This window comes from Nannospalax galili, unplaced genomic scaffold (genome assembly GCF_000622305.1).
Source record: "Nannospalax galili isolate Female #2095 unplaced genomic scaffold, S.galili_v1.0 scaffold259, whole genome shotgun sequence".
Taxonomy (NCBI): Eukaryota; Metazoa; Chordata; class Mammalia; order Rodentia; family Spalacidae; genus Nannospalax; species Nannospalax galili.
This window is the reverse complement of record NW_008344750.1, coordinates 681,608-697,559: the sequence shown is the minus strand read 5'-3', so window position 1 is coordinate 697,559 and position 15,952 is coordinate 681,608. Positions and strand designations below refer to the sequence as shown.

Sequence of the window (15,952 nt, the reverse complement as noted above, 5' to 3'; positions counted from 1 at the left end):
CTTTGTCAAGTAGTCTAGACTAGCTGGCCAGCAAGCACCAGGTATCTGTCTGTCTCCATCTCCCATCTCGCCATTGCTGAGATTACAAGACCATGCCACAGTGCCTGGCTCTTTGTGGTCCTAGGGATCCAAATCAAGTCTTCACACTTACAAAGCAAGCACTTTTGCAACTGAGCCACCTCCCTAGCCCCTGTTTTTTTTCTTCCCCTTGTCCAAGCTGGACTCAAAGTCGTGATGCTCCTTCTGTTTCAGCCTACCAAGTGCTGAGATTGCAGATGTGAGTTATCACACTAGGTTAAAACATTCCTTGATGCCACTTTCTAATCAACATAATTGTTTACTGAACATGAGATGCACAAAGGAGAGTTGGTTCTCATAGGGTTCAGCTCTTGGGTCCTTTGAGGTCATATAGCATGCCACCTCCATCACCCTAATAGGCCATTCTTTGCTTAGGGCAGGTTGAGTGTAAATAATTATAACATTTCCTTGCCTGGCCAAACCTGAATATATTCATTTCTTTATTCTTTTCCTCGAGAACATTAATTTAATGCAATGGCATTTGATTGATTATTGGTACACAGAGTCATTGGGAGGATCTTAATCATTGAGAAACTCAGATTCCTTCTATGCTAGGATGCCATGATCTTGGGCATTGGCCTCCAAAGTTGCCATAGAAGAGGGAAAGAGAATGAGGTTGTGTGTGGATGCCTATTTCCAGGCCCTGAATGTACCTTCTCCCCATCTTCTTTTGGCTAGAACTTAGGTCATTTGGTGTCAGTACAAAAGGGCGGGGAATTCTAGCCTTGTGTGCTCAAAATCAAATGAGTTTGGTGAGCTGTTCTGGTCACCAAACATTTATTTCTATTGTTCCTCCCACATAGAGAATATGTTTACGTCATTCCCCAAGGGAGATTAATCATTACACCCAGCTCAGTGTCCCAGGTCCCCAGCCAAAATGTGTGAACCCATCAGGTTTGTGTGTGTCTTGATTTGGTCAGGTCTCCAAAGTATTTAAAAAGTAAACAAGCTTAAGCATGTTTCATTTCTTTATAATTTAACAATTTTGCTCATTTCTCTCCCTGATATTTATAATGCCTTAGATTTGTGTCAGCCCTGTCCCATCAGTCTGCTTAATTCTGGTTTCACTGTGGCTTTGTCTTTGTGTTCAACTCCATGACTACCAGCAGATGTCCTGGAGAACATGATTGAACCACCACAGCGGGATTCCAGTGCGCCAGGAAGATTCCATGTAGGCAGTGCAGAGTCCATGCTACATGTTCGACCTGGTGGTTACACACCTCAGAGAGCACTGATTAACCCCTTTGCCCCTTCACGAATGCCCATGAAGCTCACATCCAACAGAAGGCGCTGGATGCACACTTTTCCTGTGGGTAAGTTGGCTGTTCAGGAAAATGCCTTGGACTATGTGTTCCTAGTTCTGGTCTTTAGCACTGATCATTTATGGTGTCTTTGGTCAAGTGCTTCATCTTTGAAGACATACTTGAGAACAGGCTTTGTAACTAGCTAGCTGTGTTAAGGGCTTTTAAAAAAAAATTGTTTGAAAGGGACTGTACTTTACCATCAGCTTTGCTAAGATTTAATGTCCCTCATTGTTCTCCATTCTTTCTCTAAGCTGAATTTATGTTACTTTGTCTTCTTTCAGGGGTCTCTGACAGGCAAAGGAAAAAAGAATTACTTTTACTTCACTATTTTCCTAGCCCATCCTTTGTGCTCTATTCTGACTTCAAGAAGATAAGAGTAAGATTGTATAAAGCTGTAGCTAAAATTAAGCTGTAGCTTAATGGGCTCTTGCTGGGCCGGGGACAGATATATTAAACTCCATGTTTTAGGTTTCTTTTTTTTTTTTCCTCCCCATGAAAACCATCCTGCTGAATGATTAGAAGTATCTGGTTATTTTGTTTTATTGTTCAAAAGATAAGTAAATGTGAAATAAATCTGGTTTATTTTACTTTAATTGGGGGTCATTCCAAACCTCTTTTGCCTTTTATTCTGTTAGAATCCTACAACTTGCTTCTTTCTGGTGTGTTCTGCTCTTTTTCGTTATTCTCCCTGGATTCTTCTGAGAGTTCTCTCTCTCTCTTCTCTTTCTCTCTCTTTCTCTTCTCTTTTTCTTTCTGAGATAGCATCTCATGTAGCCCAGACTGACCTTAAACTTGTTATGTAGCTGAGGATGGCCTTGAACTTCAGATCCTCCTGTTTATGTGGTGTTGGGGATTGAACCCAGGGCTTCATGCATACTAAGGGATTACTGTATCAACTGAGTGGGACTAAGGGATTACTCCAGCAACTGAGTGGGATGTGTGTGTTCATGCAGGGATATGCAGGTGGAAGCTAGGATGTCTTCCTCTATCACTCTTATTTTTTGAGGCAGGATCTCTCATTGAACCTGGAGTTTACTGATTGGCTAGACTAGCTGGCCAACAAGCCTGAGGGATCCTCCTGCCCTGCCTCCCCAGCACTGCTCAACCATACCCAGCTTTTTACGTGGGTGCTAGAAATCTAAGCTCAGATCCTCATACTTACTTGGCAAGCATTTTATTGATTGAACCATCTCTCCAACCCCTAGGCTGAGATTTCTTAAGAGAATTTTCTTCCCTGAACTTTGGCTCTTTGTGGCCACTCCTATCCTTTGTACCCACATTACTAAAACAACAATCTCCAGGCACTGTTGACTTTGTTCATCTTCTTGCTCACCTGACCGTCTAATAACTAATACCCTTCACCAGTCAGCCCCACCTCTTAGCTCCTCATTCCCATCCTCAGAGACTCTTTTCTTTGTTACTTGTCTCTTGATCTCCACACACTTTTACCTCTTTTTTCATTAGGGATTTTACTAATATTTACTAATATTTCGTCTCTGGTAACCTTATTTGTTAGCAGTCTAATTCTGTGTTTCCAGGAAGCCCCTTTTAGTAGACATGACTAATTCTGATCTCTCCTGTTGTCTTTTTTGCACTCATGCATGCCCTGCTTCTTAGACTCACACTTGTTACTTTGTTAAGTATTAACAGAATCATTTTTTCATCCATCCTTCTCTTTTTATCTGTTTTAACTCTCCTATAGTGTCTGTTTTTCTGTGGGGTCTCCCTCGTATAAATGAAGCAGAGGGTTCCAAAATATTCTTAACAGACTGGACAAGATGATGAACATGAGGCCAACAGTAGGATGGGGCCTGCTTGGAGGAGCAGTTGTACCGGTGGGAGCCTGAGGATATTCTGTTCCTTTTGCTGTGCTCCTTGTCATATCTCTCCAGTGTCTTAGCAGTTGGATAGAAGGAAGTGTGCACTTAAGTGTGAGCATGAGCTGTCAGGTGGGAATAACGTTCAGTGGTTCTTTGTCTGTGTAGGACCATCTGGAGAGGCCATCCAGATCCATCATCAAACCCGGCAGAATATGGCAGAGCTGCAGGGTAACAGGCAGAGGGACCCCACCCACTCCTCTGCTGAGCTGTTGGAATTAGCATATCATGAAGCTGCTGGAAGGTGAGGCTGTGCATAATACTCCTAAAGATAACTCAGGAATGCAGCACAGACTGCTAATGAAACGACACTTGTGTCTTGAAAATAGGAGGTCATGGCCCTCCTTTGACAGCCAGTGTCGTTCCCATCCCTGGGCAAAGGGTAAAGCAAACAGCCTGATGTTTTTGCCTGTGCTATTTCCCAGGGTCTGCTTTTGGTTTATTTTGGGGATACATTTTGTCAACTTCAAATATAGTTTTCTTCCAAACTGTGGCCAAGGATGAAAATGAGATGGACTACTGGGACAGGTGGTTCCTGCTGCTGTCTTGGGCAGCCTCCCTATGACTTTTGATCATTGAGAAATTCCACTGTTCTTGAACCAAAGCTCTGAATCGGTAGAAAGTACCTGAAAAGTTGGTATAGGGAAATCATTTGACAAGCAAGATCTGGGTTACACTGGACTCACTGTTTCTGCATTGTTTTAGGGAAACACGTTGCAAAGAGCAGCCTTTGGCTCTTCCTTCAGACACTTGTATCTCCCTTGGATGGAAGGGATGAAAGGGATGGGCTGGATGGGCTAGATGGGAGAGAGCTCTGACCAGTGTGTGGCCTTCTGTACTAGGTTAACACTGGTGCATCCATTCAAGCACCTCACATCCTTCCTTTGTTACTAAGGGGGAGGCATAGGACAGAAAGAGGGAATGGTTTAGCATGACAGTAGGTAAGCAGCTAGGTTATCAGAGCAGGAGGTCAGAGCTGGCACTCAAATAAAGCACCACCACATGATGACTAAAGGATGTGGAGACCATTCAGGCCTATTTTTCAGGAGTCCGTCCCTCCTGACACCCCTCTGACATGTCCCTCCCGCCCACATACACACACACATTAGGATGCAGGATGAGCAGGGAAAAAAGTTGAGGATCTACATTAAGCCAGATGGTCTGGCTTTGTTCTCTGCAGGCACAGCACTTCCCGCCAGCCTGGTGACAGCATGTCCTTCTTGAACTTCAGTGGAACGGAAGAGCTTTCTGTCAGCCTGCTTAGCAACAGTGGTGCAGGTAATTCATCTAAGAGGTAATGGAGTTGGGATGCTCAGAGCAGGCTCACACCTAGAAGCAACATGAGGGCCAGAAAAGCAGGGCCATGCCTATTTTGGGGATTATTTCAGCCACAATTTTGGGTGATCTATTTAGAAGTAGTGCTATATAATGCATGGAATTATAAATGGGCTGCACATTACTTTTTTAGCCGAGAACATGTTGGTCAAACCACATTTATCATTGTTCTTTCAGGGAGTCCTGACTGAGGGCTGTGAGGTGTTGAGGACAGCACCAGAGACAGAGTAGGGAGTGGTCTGTTAGTTGTGGGGAACAGACCCACCCTTACACAGAAATGGTCAGGAGAGACCCAGAGAGGCATGGTGTGGTTTGGCTTATAACATCAAAAAAGAGAAAGGTGACATGGTTATATAGAGAAGTGTGTACCTCAGGCTTGAAGAGGTAGAAGTTTGAATAGAGAGTTAGGAGGTATGGCTTCTAAGTGCAGGTGGTGGGTAGGTGGAGTATGAGTTTGGTTTTTACTTTCTGGAAACACTTTTATTATCCAATAATCCCAGTAACGCATATGTTACTAAATAAAATTTACATGAGCAGCTGAATGCCTAGAATTGTAACAATATTAAACTAATCTCTCATACCAATAGCCAGGTATCCTGACTCATGCAGTCCTCATTTACACTCGAGTTGGAATGCCTTTTAAGGTGTAGGGGAACATGAGTTTGGAAAGGTGTAGGCATTTTCTGCAGAGCCTCAGGGACAGGGATTTTACAAGATGATTATGGACACATTTAAACAACAAAGTGGGGCTACTGCAGCAAGCCTGTGTTCTGTAAATTAACTTGCATTTCTAGAACTTGACTTAAGGAAGGCTTGTGGAAGTAAAATTGTAGAAAAGGGATTAATGGTACTGTTCTTCAACCCCTGGTAGTCATCCAGCCATAGTCCTACAGGCCACAGTGTGCATGAGGCTTGGGAAGTGAGTTGGCAGAAAGAGAACCCCATAATGATCATAACTGCATTCATTTATTTCATTTGATTTGAATGAGAAACAAGTCAAAGTTTGGAGCTATGGAGGCACTTAATGCCATATACTCAGGGTACTTAAATGTTACTTGGCTGCCAGGTTTTCCAAGGCTACTGCACAGTGTTACAAAGACAACATTTCTATTGCTTTGCTAAACCAGGGAGCCATTTTTAGGAAGCTAGAGTTTGAGATTTCCTGACTTTGGGGTATTAGGGTTCTGAGGAGGGATTCTCTGGGGTTCCCTGGATTATACCTTAAGCTAGTTTCACTAATGACCTGAAGCAGGGAGAATTAATTGAACCCAGATGGTAGCAGCAGTGGAATCCACCCAGAATAATCCAGTAACTAGAGTAGCCCAGGCCATCCAGGTAAGTCTCCAAATGTGTCCTTTGGAGTTTTAAAATTTCCCATGGGGAAGAGTGAACTTTCAGAGTCTTGATTTGGGGTTTCTCATGGAAAATCCTCAGGTGACACTGTCATATCCTCTTAGCTGAAGATTTCTAGTGTACACATGCACACAGGCAGGCAAGCCAGCCTGGCAGACATTGGGAAAGTATTTGTTTATAGCCTGGCTCTCTGGCTTACCCTTTTTGTTCTTGGACTCCTGAGCTATCTATCTGCCTATCTGCCTGGATGACTTTTGATGCCTCATCCTTAATGTGTTGTCTCCTAACCTTGTGCCTTGATGTTCTCCTGCCCACCTTTCCTTTTCTGCTCCCTTTTATTCTGATGTTGAACCCTTAGTTCCATTCTCCCTGTTTTTGTTCAAGCTTCTATTGTCTCTGGCCGACATTAATTGCAATCAGCTTCTAAATGATCTTCATGTTCTCTTCTTGCCCCCTCTGGGGAACTGCTATCACCAGTGAGCTCTTTCTAAGTGCCAATCTGATGAGTTCTCCTTCCATGTGTAAACCTTTCAGTAGTTCTTCATGGCTTTTGATACCAGCCATCCCCTGTCCCCTGCCTACCTTTGTGTCTTCACCTGCCTCCACTTCCACAACTGGATATGGAAAAATGCAAGCTACAATCTTAAAAGGCAAGGCTCACTCCACCTCTAATGTTCTTTGGGCTAGTTTCCTAACTTCTTAGTTCCTTCATTGTGGGGAGGATATTTGGGAAAATTAAATGTTGTAAGCAAAACTAAAAATAAATGTGACAACCCATATAAATGCTTAGAACAGTGAGAGGCAAACACAAGTGGTCAACAAATAGGAAGTTTTGTTAATAATCCATGTGCTTATTTTATATTCCAGCTATTGTTATGACCTCTCAGAATAACTGGTCTTCATATTCCTGTGTGTACTCTCATCCCCTGTGTAGACTTTGCTTCCTTCCTGTCTCAGGCCCTGTTCTGCCTGGAAATATCCACTTTTTCTTTATGGTTCAACTCCAAGAGTGCCTCCTCTTTGCAGCTTGCCCTGGGAGTTTCCTTTTCTCCATGCCTTCCCAAGAGTTGTTAGACATGCTTCCATACAGCTCCATATGCATAACCCAGTTGTACAGCTTGGCATATCATGATCCCACTGTTGGTTTCCATGTGTCTTTCTACTGGACCGAAAGGATTTCTCTTTATTTGTCTTCCCATTGTCTTTGGCACATTTATTGACAAATGAATTTTTACTTCTAAGACTATATTGTCATATGTGAGAACCTTTTGAATGACCCACAAAAATTATTGTTTAATTTATGTTTGAGTATTCATGTGGGGTGTGTGTGTGTATGTGTGTGTGTGTGTATGTTCTACAATCTTTAGCTTCTTAGTAGCTGTAGTTGTTTTCCTAGTGCAGGGTGATATATTTATGTAGGTGGTCATTCTTCCTTTAAGGGGTCTGTAACTACAAGGAAATTGAGTTCCATCCCATGTAGGTTAGATGAGTGTGTCAGATCCCTGGAACTGGAGTTACAGATGGCAGGCAGGTGGTTGTTATTCTGTTGTGTGGGTGTTGGGAACTGAACCCAGCTTCTGTTGAAAAGCAGCCAGTGCTCTTAACCACTAAGCCATCTCTCCAGCCCCTTGTACATTTTTTCTTATTTTAAAAAATATTTTTTAATTATTTTTATTTTATGTGTATGCATATATTGCCTGCAGCCAGTGCTCTTAACCACTAAGCCATCTCTCCAGCCTCTCAAGCATTTTTTTCTTTTTTATAAAAAATATTTTATATTATTTTTATTTTATGTGTATGCATGTATTGCCTGCATGTAGGTAAGTGCACTTGTGTCATGCAATTTCTGTGGAGGACAGAAGAGGCTGTCAGATCCCCTGGAACTGGAGTTACAGACAGTTGTTAAATGCCATGTGGACACTGAGATTCAAACCTGGGTGTTCTGCAAGGACAGTCAGTGTTCCTAACCACTGAGCCATCTCTTCATCCCCCTTTGGGCATTTTTCCTTAAATATGCTTTCTAGGGATTTGAACTTGGGTTCTCATGCTTATACAGGAAGTGTTTTTACCTGTTGGGCCATCCTCTCAGTCCTGGTTTTCCTTCTTTTTTTTTTTTTTTTTTTTTTTTTTTTTTTTTTTTTTTTCTTTTTTTTCTTTTTCTTTTTTCACTCATTTATTTACTTGTTTGTCTTATGTGTGTGTACCTGGGTGTATGCATGTGTGCCATGTGTGTACATGAGCCTGTGGAGAACAGAAGATGCCAGATCCCTGACATCTTGTCATTTGTTAGCTGCTGTGTGGGTGCTAGGAAATGAATGCTTTCTTTTTTTTTTTTTTAGCCATTTTGAGACAGGGTCTCCCTGTAGCCCCAGCTGACCTGGAACTTACTATGTAGACCAGGCTGGTCTCGAACTCACAAAGATCTACCTGCCTCTGCCTCCCAAGTGCTGGGATTACAGGCATGTGCCACCATGCCTGGCCTGCTTACTTTCTTTTTTAAAAATTTTATTATTTTTATTTTATGTGTATCAGTATATTGCCTGCATGTATGTAATTGCACCCGTTTCGTGTAATGCCCAAGAAAGTCAGAAGAGGGCATCAGATCCCCTGGAACTGGAGTTGGGGGTGGTTGTTAGCCACCATGTGGGTGCTGGGATACAAACCTGGGTCCTCTGCAAGAACAGTCAATGCTCTTAACCTCTGAGCCATCTCTCTAGCCCCTAGTTTGCTTTCTTAATTCACTAAACCATTGTCCCTTCCAGAAGTGTTTATTGAACTGGGGTTGCTATACTAAAGCTGGAAAAGAAATAAAAATTATGAAGACACCAATTTTCTTAACCTTTGGCTTGTTATTCCTTTAGGATTTTCCTTGAGGCAGTTCCCATGTACATAGCAAGGATGAAGTTCAGGTGCAGTGCGGTTTATGTTAGATAAGGGAGTGTGCTGTGATTCAAAACAACCCACGTTTGGGCTATGGATATCGCTCAGTAGCAGAATACTTCCCTAAAGTACACAGGACCCTGGGTTTGACCCCAGCACTTCAGAAACAAACAAACAAACAAACAAAAAAAAAACAGAACAAACAAATAAAAACAAGAACAAAGAAATAACCCTCAAAATAACCTGGGTCTTTGACTGTACCACAGTCTCATATATGAGGCAGCAGATGTCCCAGGAGAACACAAATAAGAAGAGGGGCTAAGATGTTGGCCACAGACATGCAGCAATTCCATCAGCTAGGGTAAGGGTGACCTGATTACAGAGGCAGCTGAGTACCTCCTTGGGGTACCCTGCAGCCACTACTGCCATAGTGATCGTAAGAGAGTATGCTAGTGAAAAGCACTATCATGGTGAGGAGGAATGAGAAGACACCCATGCAGCCTATCACATACCACATGTGTACAGCTTTCTTCCTGCCTTGCCAAAATCTAGGAAGGTAGTTGATACAGCTGCAGCTGAAAATAAATAGCTGCTGGGCGTGGTGGCTCACACCTTTAATCCCAGTGCTAGGGAGGCAGAGGCAGGCAGATCTCTGTGAGTTCAAGGTCAGCCTGGTCTACATAGTGAGTTCCAGGACACCTGGGGCTACAGGGAGACCCTGTCTCAAAAAGACCAAAAGAAAGAAAAATACATGTTCTGAAGATATTTTATTTATTGGATGTTAATATGTTTCCTGTTAATTTATGACATGAAACAAAATAAAACAAAGAAAATCCACCAAGTGGGATCATTTTTCTCATAGTGTTGTGAGGGCCAAAAGTAAGTTGGACTTTTTAAAAAATATATTTATATATGTGTATGAATGTATTGCCTACATGTATGTAAGTACACCCGTGTTATGCAATTCCCACAGAGATCAGAATCGGGTATTGGATTCCCCTGGAACTGGAGTTACTGAGAGTTGTTAGCTGCCGTTGTGGGTTCTGGGAATAGAACCCAGGTCCTCTGCAAGAGCAGCCAGTAGTCCAGCCCAGTAACTTGGTCTTTTTTAGGATAAAAACATAGAATCTTTGTTTTTGGACAAAGAGTTGAAATGTACAACCAGTAAACATTTCACTCATTAAAATAAAAACAGCAGAAAAGACAGGAAAACCCTTCCTGTGACCCTGCCTCGATCTCCCTTGTCCTGAACTTGTGCTATCTTCAGGTATTCTAGTGTGTTCTAGTAGTCACACTTTCTCCTGCATTTAGGCCTGATTCATACATGGGTCATGTTTCTCAGGAATAATGTTTGTGGGGTTTCCCTTTTGGCTCGCAAGGATTTCATATAAGCATTGTTGTGAGGCTCTGTAGATGTCTTCTTCATGTCTCACTCTGCTGCCTAGCAGGGACCACCGGGCAGTTAGTAGACAAACTGGATTGAGATGTAGCCAAGTTGGTAGAGTACAGTACCTAGGATGGATGAATCCCTGGGTTCAGTCCCCAGCACTGCATAAAAAACTGAGCTTAGTGGCACAGGCCTATAATCTCAGCACTGGGGAAGGAGAGGCAGGGAGGATCTGAAGTTTCTTCCTCAGCTTTATAGCAAGTTTGAGGCTAGCATGGGATACATGAGACCATGTCTCAGAATGAAATAAATGAACAGAAGGGCTAAAGAGATGGCTTCATGGTTAAGAGCACTGACTGCTCTTGCAAAGGACTCAAGTTCCCAGCACCCACATGGTAACTCCAGTTTCAGGGGCTCTGACGCCCTTTTCTGACCTCCAGGGTCATTGTACAGCACAGGTGCACTTACCTACATACAGGCAATATACTCATACACATTAAAATAAAAATAATAATAAAATTTAAAAAGAAAAAAAAAACAGACATAGAGACGTTTTACTGTTTAATTTGCCATGTTCTAGATGAATAATAGTGTAGACCAGGCTGGCCTTAAACTCACAGAGATCCCTCTGCCTCTTCTCCTGACTGCTGGGATTAAAGGTGTGTGCCACCACGCTTGATGTGAAATCTATTTTTTTTTTAAATATTTATTATTTTTATTTTATGTGCATGTGTGTATTGCCTGTGTGTAGGTAAGTGCAACCGTGTCATGCAATGCCCATGGAGGACAGAAGAGGCTGTCGTCTCCCCTGGGACCGGAGTTACAGATAGTTGTTAGCTGCCATGTGGGTGCTAGGATTCCAACCCGGGTCTTCTGCAAGAACAGCCAGTGTTCTTAACCACTGAGCCATCTCTCCAGCCCCGTGAAATCTATTTTTATGTGTCCATTTTGCCTTCTGTATATGCTGTTTGAAATGTCTGTTCAAATATTTTGCCCATTTATTCATTTGATTCTTCATTTTCTTCCTCCTGATTTTTAAGGGGTCTCTCTTTATTCCTGAGGTCCTTTGCCAGAGGGTGTGATTTTTCAAATGCTTTCTCCCAGGTTGTAGCTTGTTTTGTCTAAGCTTACACAAGGAATTTATTAGTATTTGTTATCATTAAAAGAGAGTCAGAGCCAGGCGTGGTGGCGCACACCTGTAGACCCAGCACTCGGGAGGCAGAGGCAGGCGGATCTCTGTGAGTTCAAGGCCAGCCTGGTCTACATAGTGATTTCCAGGACAGCTGGGCCATCAGGGAGACCCTGTCTCAAAAAGACCAAAAAAAAAAAAAAAAGATTAATTGGTTGAAATTACTTTAAAATGTGTCCATTTTCTTACAGTAAGTAGCAGTTTACTTGTCAGAAAACCTCATTAGACAAAGAATGTTATTGATAACTTTGAAGTTTTAGCTCATTCCCAAATTTCAGATTGCTCATTTTTTCCTGATTCTTTTGTGCTATTTGAAATACTCAGTTCAGAATTGGCACTTGGTTTGTGTTTTTATTTTTAACCAGGCTGGCCTTGAATTCACAGAGATCCGCCTGCCTCTGCCTCCCGAGTGCTTATTTTTAACTTAAAAAATTTTTTCAGCTATAGCTGTCAGAACCCTTTTGAGGAATAACTTTCTTTCAGACAAGCTGTTTTTTCTTTCTCTAGGTATGAATCCTAGGACCCAGAATAAGGATTCTTTAGAGGACAACTTTTCTACCTCTCCAGACCCAAGTAAGAGGGGGCAACTGACTACTAGGAGGCAGGTGCTAGGGAGTGTAGGATAGTCAGAGTATGAGGAAGCCCTGTGGGAAGAGGGCAGTCCAGAAGTCCACATGTCTCTGGGATACAGGAAGGCAGTGGGTCGGGGTGGGGCACTCTTCATTCTCTACGATGCCAAATGACCTCTTCCAGAGTGCGTAGTTCAGGGAATGTGGGAAAACTAGTGGACTTCCCATAAGGCCTTCATGTCAGTCAAAAGCTAGTCTTTGCTCTTATGCCTAATACTGGCTCTGAAAAATATCAGAAATAACGGGCTGTTCTTAGAACTCTTCACACACCTATAGTAAAATACTTGGATAGTTTACTTTTTAAAAAAAACCATCCTTGTCTATTTAAATAGCTGAACAATTAAAAAGCATCTAAATATCTATAATAACAAGGTAGCAGGGAAGAACATCCCTACAACCTCACAAGCTTTATGTGACAATGGATGTTTATCACTGAGTCTTTGTCCCCACTGATGATTAACTTAATCCATTTACTATTGGGGGAGGTGCTTTTTGCATAAGCTGTAGCCCCAGCTGGCCTGGAAGGTAGACCAGTCTGACCTTGAACTCACAGAGATCCACCTGCCTCTGCCTCTTGAGGTAGACTAACTGTATAAAGAAAAGTAAATTAAAGTCCATTGTGTACTGCATACCTGTAATTCCAGCCTTCAGGAGGCTATGGCAGAAGGATTGCACACTCAAGGCTAATCTTGGCTGCATGGCAGGACTCTTTCAAAGACAAACACATACACGCACGCATGCACGCACACACCACAAAGGGAGAAGTGGGTGTATTTAGTTCATAGTTGTTTTAAAGGATAAAATTCCAAACAGCATGGCACTGGTTCTGGCAAGAGCTCACCAGCTGCAGCACATGGGGGTGGATGACATCATGATTAGAAAGAGAGAGAGAGGGAGAGAACGAAGATTAAAAGTGTGTGCCACCCAAGAGAAGAACATGGACGCTAAAGCACAGCAACTGCCTCAAGTCCCAGGGAAACTACCCTGTCCTTGAGGACACACCTCCAGTAGCCTCCCTCTAGGCTCTGACACTTAAAGGATCCATGTTTCTCATATCTCCACACTGGGGACCAAGCCCCTTACTCATGAATCTATAGGGCCACAAACCATATCCAGACCGTAGCACTGCCTTAGAAGTACTTTACCTCAGTGGGGTGAGTTTTGCTCCCAAGCAGATTTGTGGGGACATCTGCAAACATTTTTGAGTTTCACAGTAGAGCATACCACTGCTATCTTGTGAGTTAAGAGTCCAATGATGCTGCTCAGCCTCCTTCAGTCCCAGTACAGCCCCTTATAACAAAGACTCACTTGATTCAAAATGCTAGTAGTTTCTAGGGTTGAGAAAGAGATGGTATGGTCAAGCCCACGCTGCTGACTGCAACTTTCATTTCTAGATTATTCAACTCTTTGTCTCCAAAAGTCCCAGCCTTGTAACTTTCCCAGACATCTTCCTTGGATTTTTCTTCCTGTCCTTTTGGAGCTGTTACTTTTTTGTGTGATTCTGAAAGCAATCCTTATCTCTGCTACTATATGCTATTTTGCTCCCAATTAGGCTGAGCTCTGCTCCTCTCCCTACCCAGCTACCTTGCAGTCCTCAGAGAGGAGAGGCTCTGGTCTGCCCTCAGAACATTAATTTGCTTTGATATGTAACCATGCCTGCCCTGCAGTAACCTCACTGGCATTGCAGCTATAGCTCATGATCAGCAGAAAATGAAAAATAGCGGCTATGAATCCCATTTGCATGATGGGATTGGATAAGCATGTGTTGTGTTGTCTAACAAACTCTGTTTCTCTCTCTCCCTCCCCCATCCCCTTCCCTCTGCTCCCTCCCTATCCTGGCAATTTTTATCACCTTTATCATGAACTTTTTTTTCCTACTCTCTCCCTTCCTCCCATGTCCCAAACCTGCCATGGTGACCACATGTACCTTTTCCCTGTTATGCGAGGCAGTTCTGACACTGTCTGCTCCCCCTGTAGTGCCAGGCTTCTGTTGCACAGTTGGAGTGGATTGGAAGTCTCTTACTACTCCTGCATGCCTCCCCCTTACCACCGACTACTTCCCTGACCGTCAGGGCCTGCAGAATGACTACACAGAAGGCTGCTATGATCTCCTCCCAGAAGCAGACATGGACAGGTTGGTGTCAGAGAAAAAAGACCTCAGCTTTGTTTGTGAGGGTTTTGGGTATGTCCAAACACATGTATAGAACACTGAGCTTTTCATCTTTTGTCACCTCCTTTAGCATTTGGGCAGTGTTATGATGCAAGAGCTGTTGGTTTCTTTTTCAAATTTTGTTGCTTATCTTGTTTCTAAGGAAACACATCTGGGCATTTAATTATTAACCTGCTTTCTTTGTCTACCTCGTTGAACTGATCATTTCTCCTAAAACTGGTTTACAAATAATTCATTTATGAGCTGCTGTGGAATGATAATCTGGGATGAGGGAAAGAGGTGTGATAACCATTACATGTCACTGCCCAAGGTCAAGAAAAGCCACTTGCTCAATCACCTTTTTTTCTAGGAGGGATGAGGAGGGTGTACAAATGACAGCCCAGCAGGTGTTTGAAGAGTTCATTTGCCAGCGTCTCATGCAGGGCTACCAAATCATAGTGCAGCCGAAGGCCCAGAAACCAAACCCCACAGTCCCACCCCCGCTGAGCAGTAGCCCACTCTATAGCCGAGGTGAGTGCTTTTCCTTAAAAATCTTCCTTTCTCCTAAATTTGTAAGAGTAGGTTTTCTCAATTTTAGTTTGTATGAGGAATAAAATCTTTATGGTATGCAAACTTGAGTGTTGGTATGGCTCAGTGCCAGAGTGCTTGCTTACCCAGTGTGCATAAGGTCCAGGATCCTATTACCAGCACAAAAAGCAAAGAAACAATAGCAGCAATTAAAAAAAAAAAAAAAATCACTGAAACCAGGGTTGGTAGCCCACACTTGTAATCTTAGCTTGAGGTACAAAAATTGCTGTGATTGAGGCAAGCTGGCCTACAAAGTGAGACACTATTAAAACAAAGACTAAACTACAAGACAAATCAACAAAACTACTCTTTGCAAAATTAGAATTCTGGACTGGAAAAATGGCTCAACAGTTAAGAGCACTGGCTGCTCTTGCAGAGGACCTGGGTTCGACATGGCAACTAGCAACCATCCATATCTCCAGTTCCTCTTCTGACCACTACAGGCATTGCATGACATGGGTGTATTTATACACATGCAGTCAATACACTCGTGTACATAAAATAAAAATAATAAATAAAATATTAAAAAAAAAATTTACAATTCTCAGCTGGGCGTGGTGGCAAACGCCTTTAATCCCAGCACTTGGGAGATAGAGGCAGGCCTGGTTACATAGAGAGTTCTAGGACAACTGGAGCTACAGGGAGACCCTGTCTCAAAAAGACACATATCTTCCCATCACTTTTTTCTGAAAACTTTGGGTTTTTCCTTCTCTTTCTTCTTTCTTTCTTTTTCTTTCTTTCTTTCTTTCTTTCTTTCTTTCTTTCTTTCTTTCTTTCTTTCTTTCTTTCTTTCTTTCTTTCTTTTTAAGATAGAGTCTCACTATATAGTCTCAGCTGGCCTAGAACTTGATATGTAGACCAAATTGGTCTCAAACTTTGTGTCACAAAAAGCTGCCTGCCTCTGCCTCTGGTGTGTGCCACCACATCTGGCCCCACAGTTCTCTTTTTAAGGAAGACAATATGTCCCATTTCAGGAATTGTATAGTTTGGCCTGGACAACAACTCAGGGTCACAGGCAGCCAAGCTAATACTGAGCTGTCAAGTACATAGTAAAGGTTCTAAACTTGGACAGGGATATAAAATTGTTTCTAGTATTAACCTGTTATATAGCAGGCTCACCAATGGTGCCTAAACTGGTTTACATTTTGCGGGTGGAGGGAATTTGTTTTTCTTTTCTCTTTTT

The 15,952-nt window shown here is 42.7% G+C and overlaps 1 protein-coding gene across 11 annotated transcripts in view; it reads left to right on the top strand.

Moving 5' to 3' along the window:
• The window catches only part of Depdc5 (DEP domain containing 5), a 148,963-nt gene that overhangs the window by 61,996 nt on the left and 71,015 nt on the right, over positions 1-15,952 (top strand). For 7 of the 11 annotated variants that reach the window (XM_029567319.1, XM_029567315.1, XM_008841001.3 and 4 more), the window contains 6 exons: positions 1,188-1,391; positions 3,368-3,503; positions 4,440-4,537; positions 11,911-11,976; positions 13,983-14,166; positions 14,552-14,712. In XM_029567319.1, the coding sequence (XP_029423179.1) occupies positions 1,188-1,391; positions 3,368-3,503; positions 4,440-4,537; positions 11,911-11,976; positions 13,983-14,166; positions 14,552-14,712 (849 nt within the window). The remainder of the gene's footprint in view (positions 1-1,187; positions 1,392-3,367; positions 3,504-4,439; positions 4,538-11,910; positions 11,977-13,982; positions 14,167-14,551; positions 14,713-15,952) is intronic. The other 4 variants (XM_029567320.1, XM_029567318.1, XM_008841000.2 and 1 more) reach the window with 1 other exon arrangement.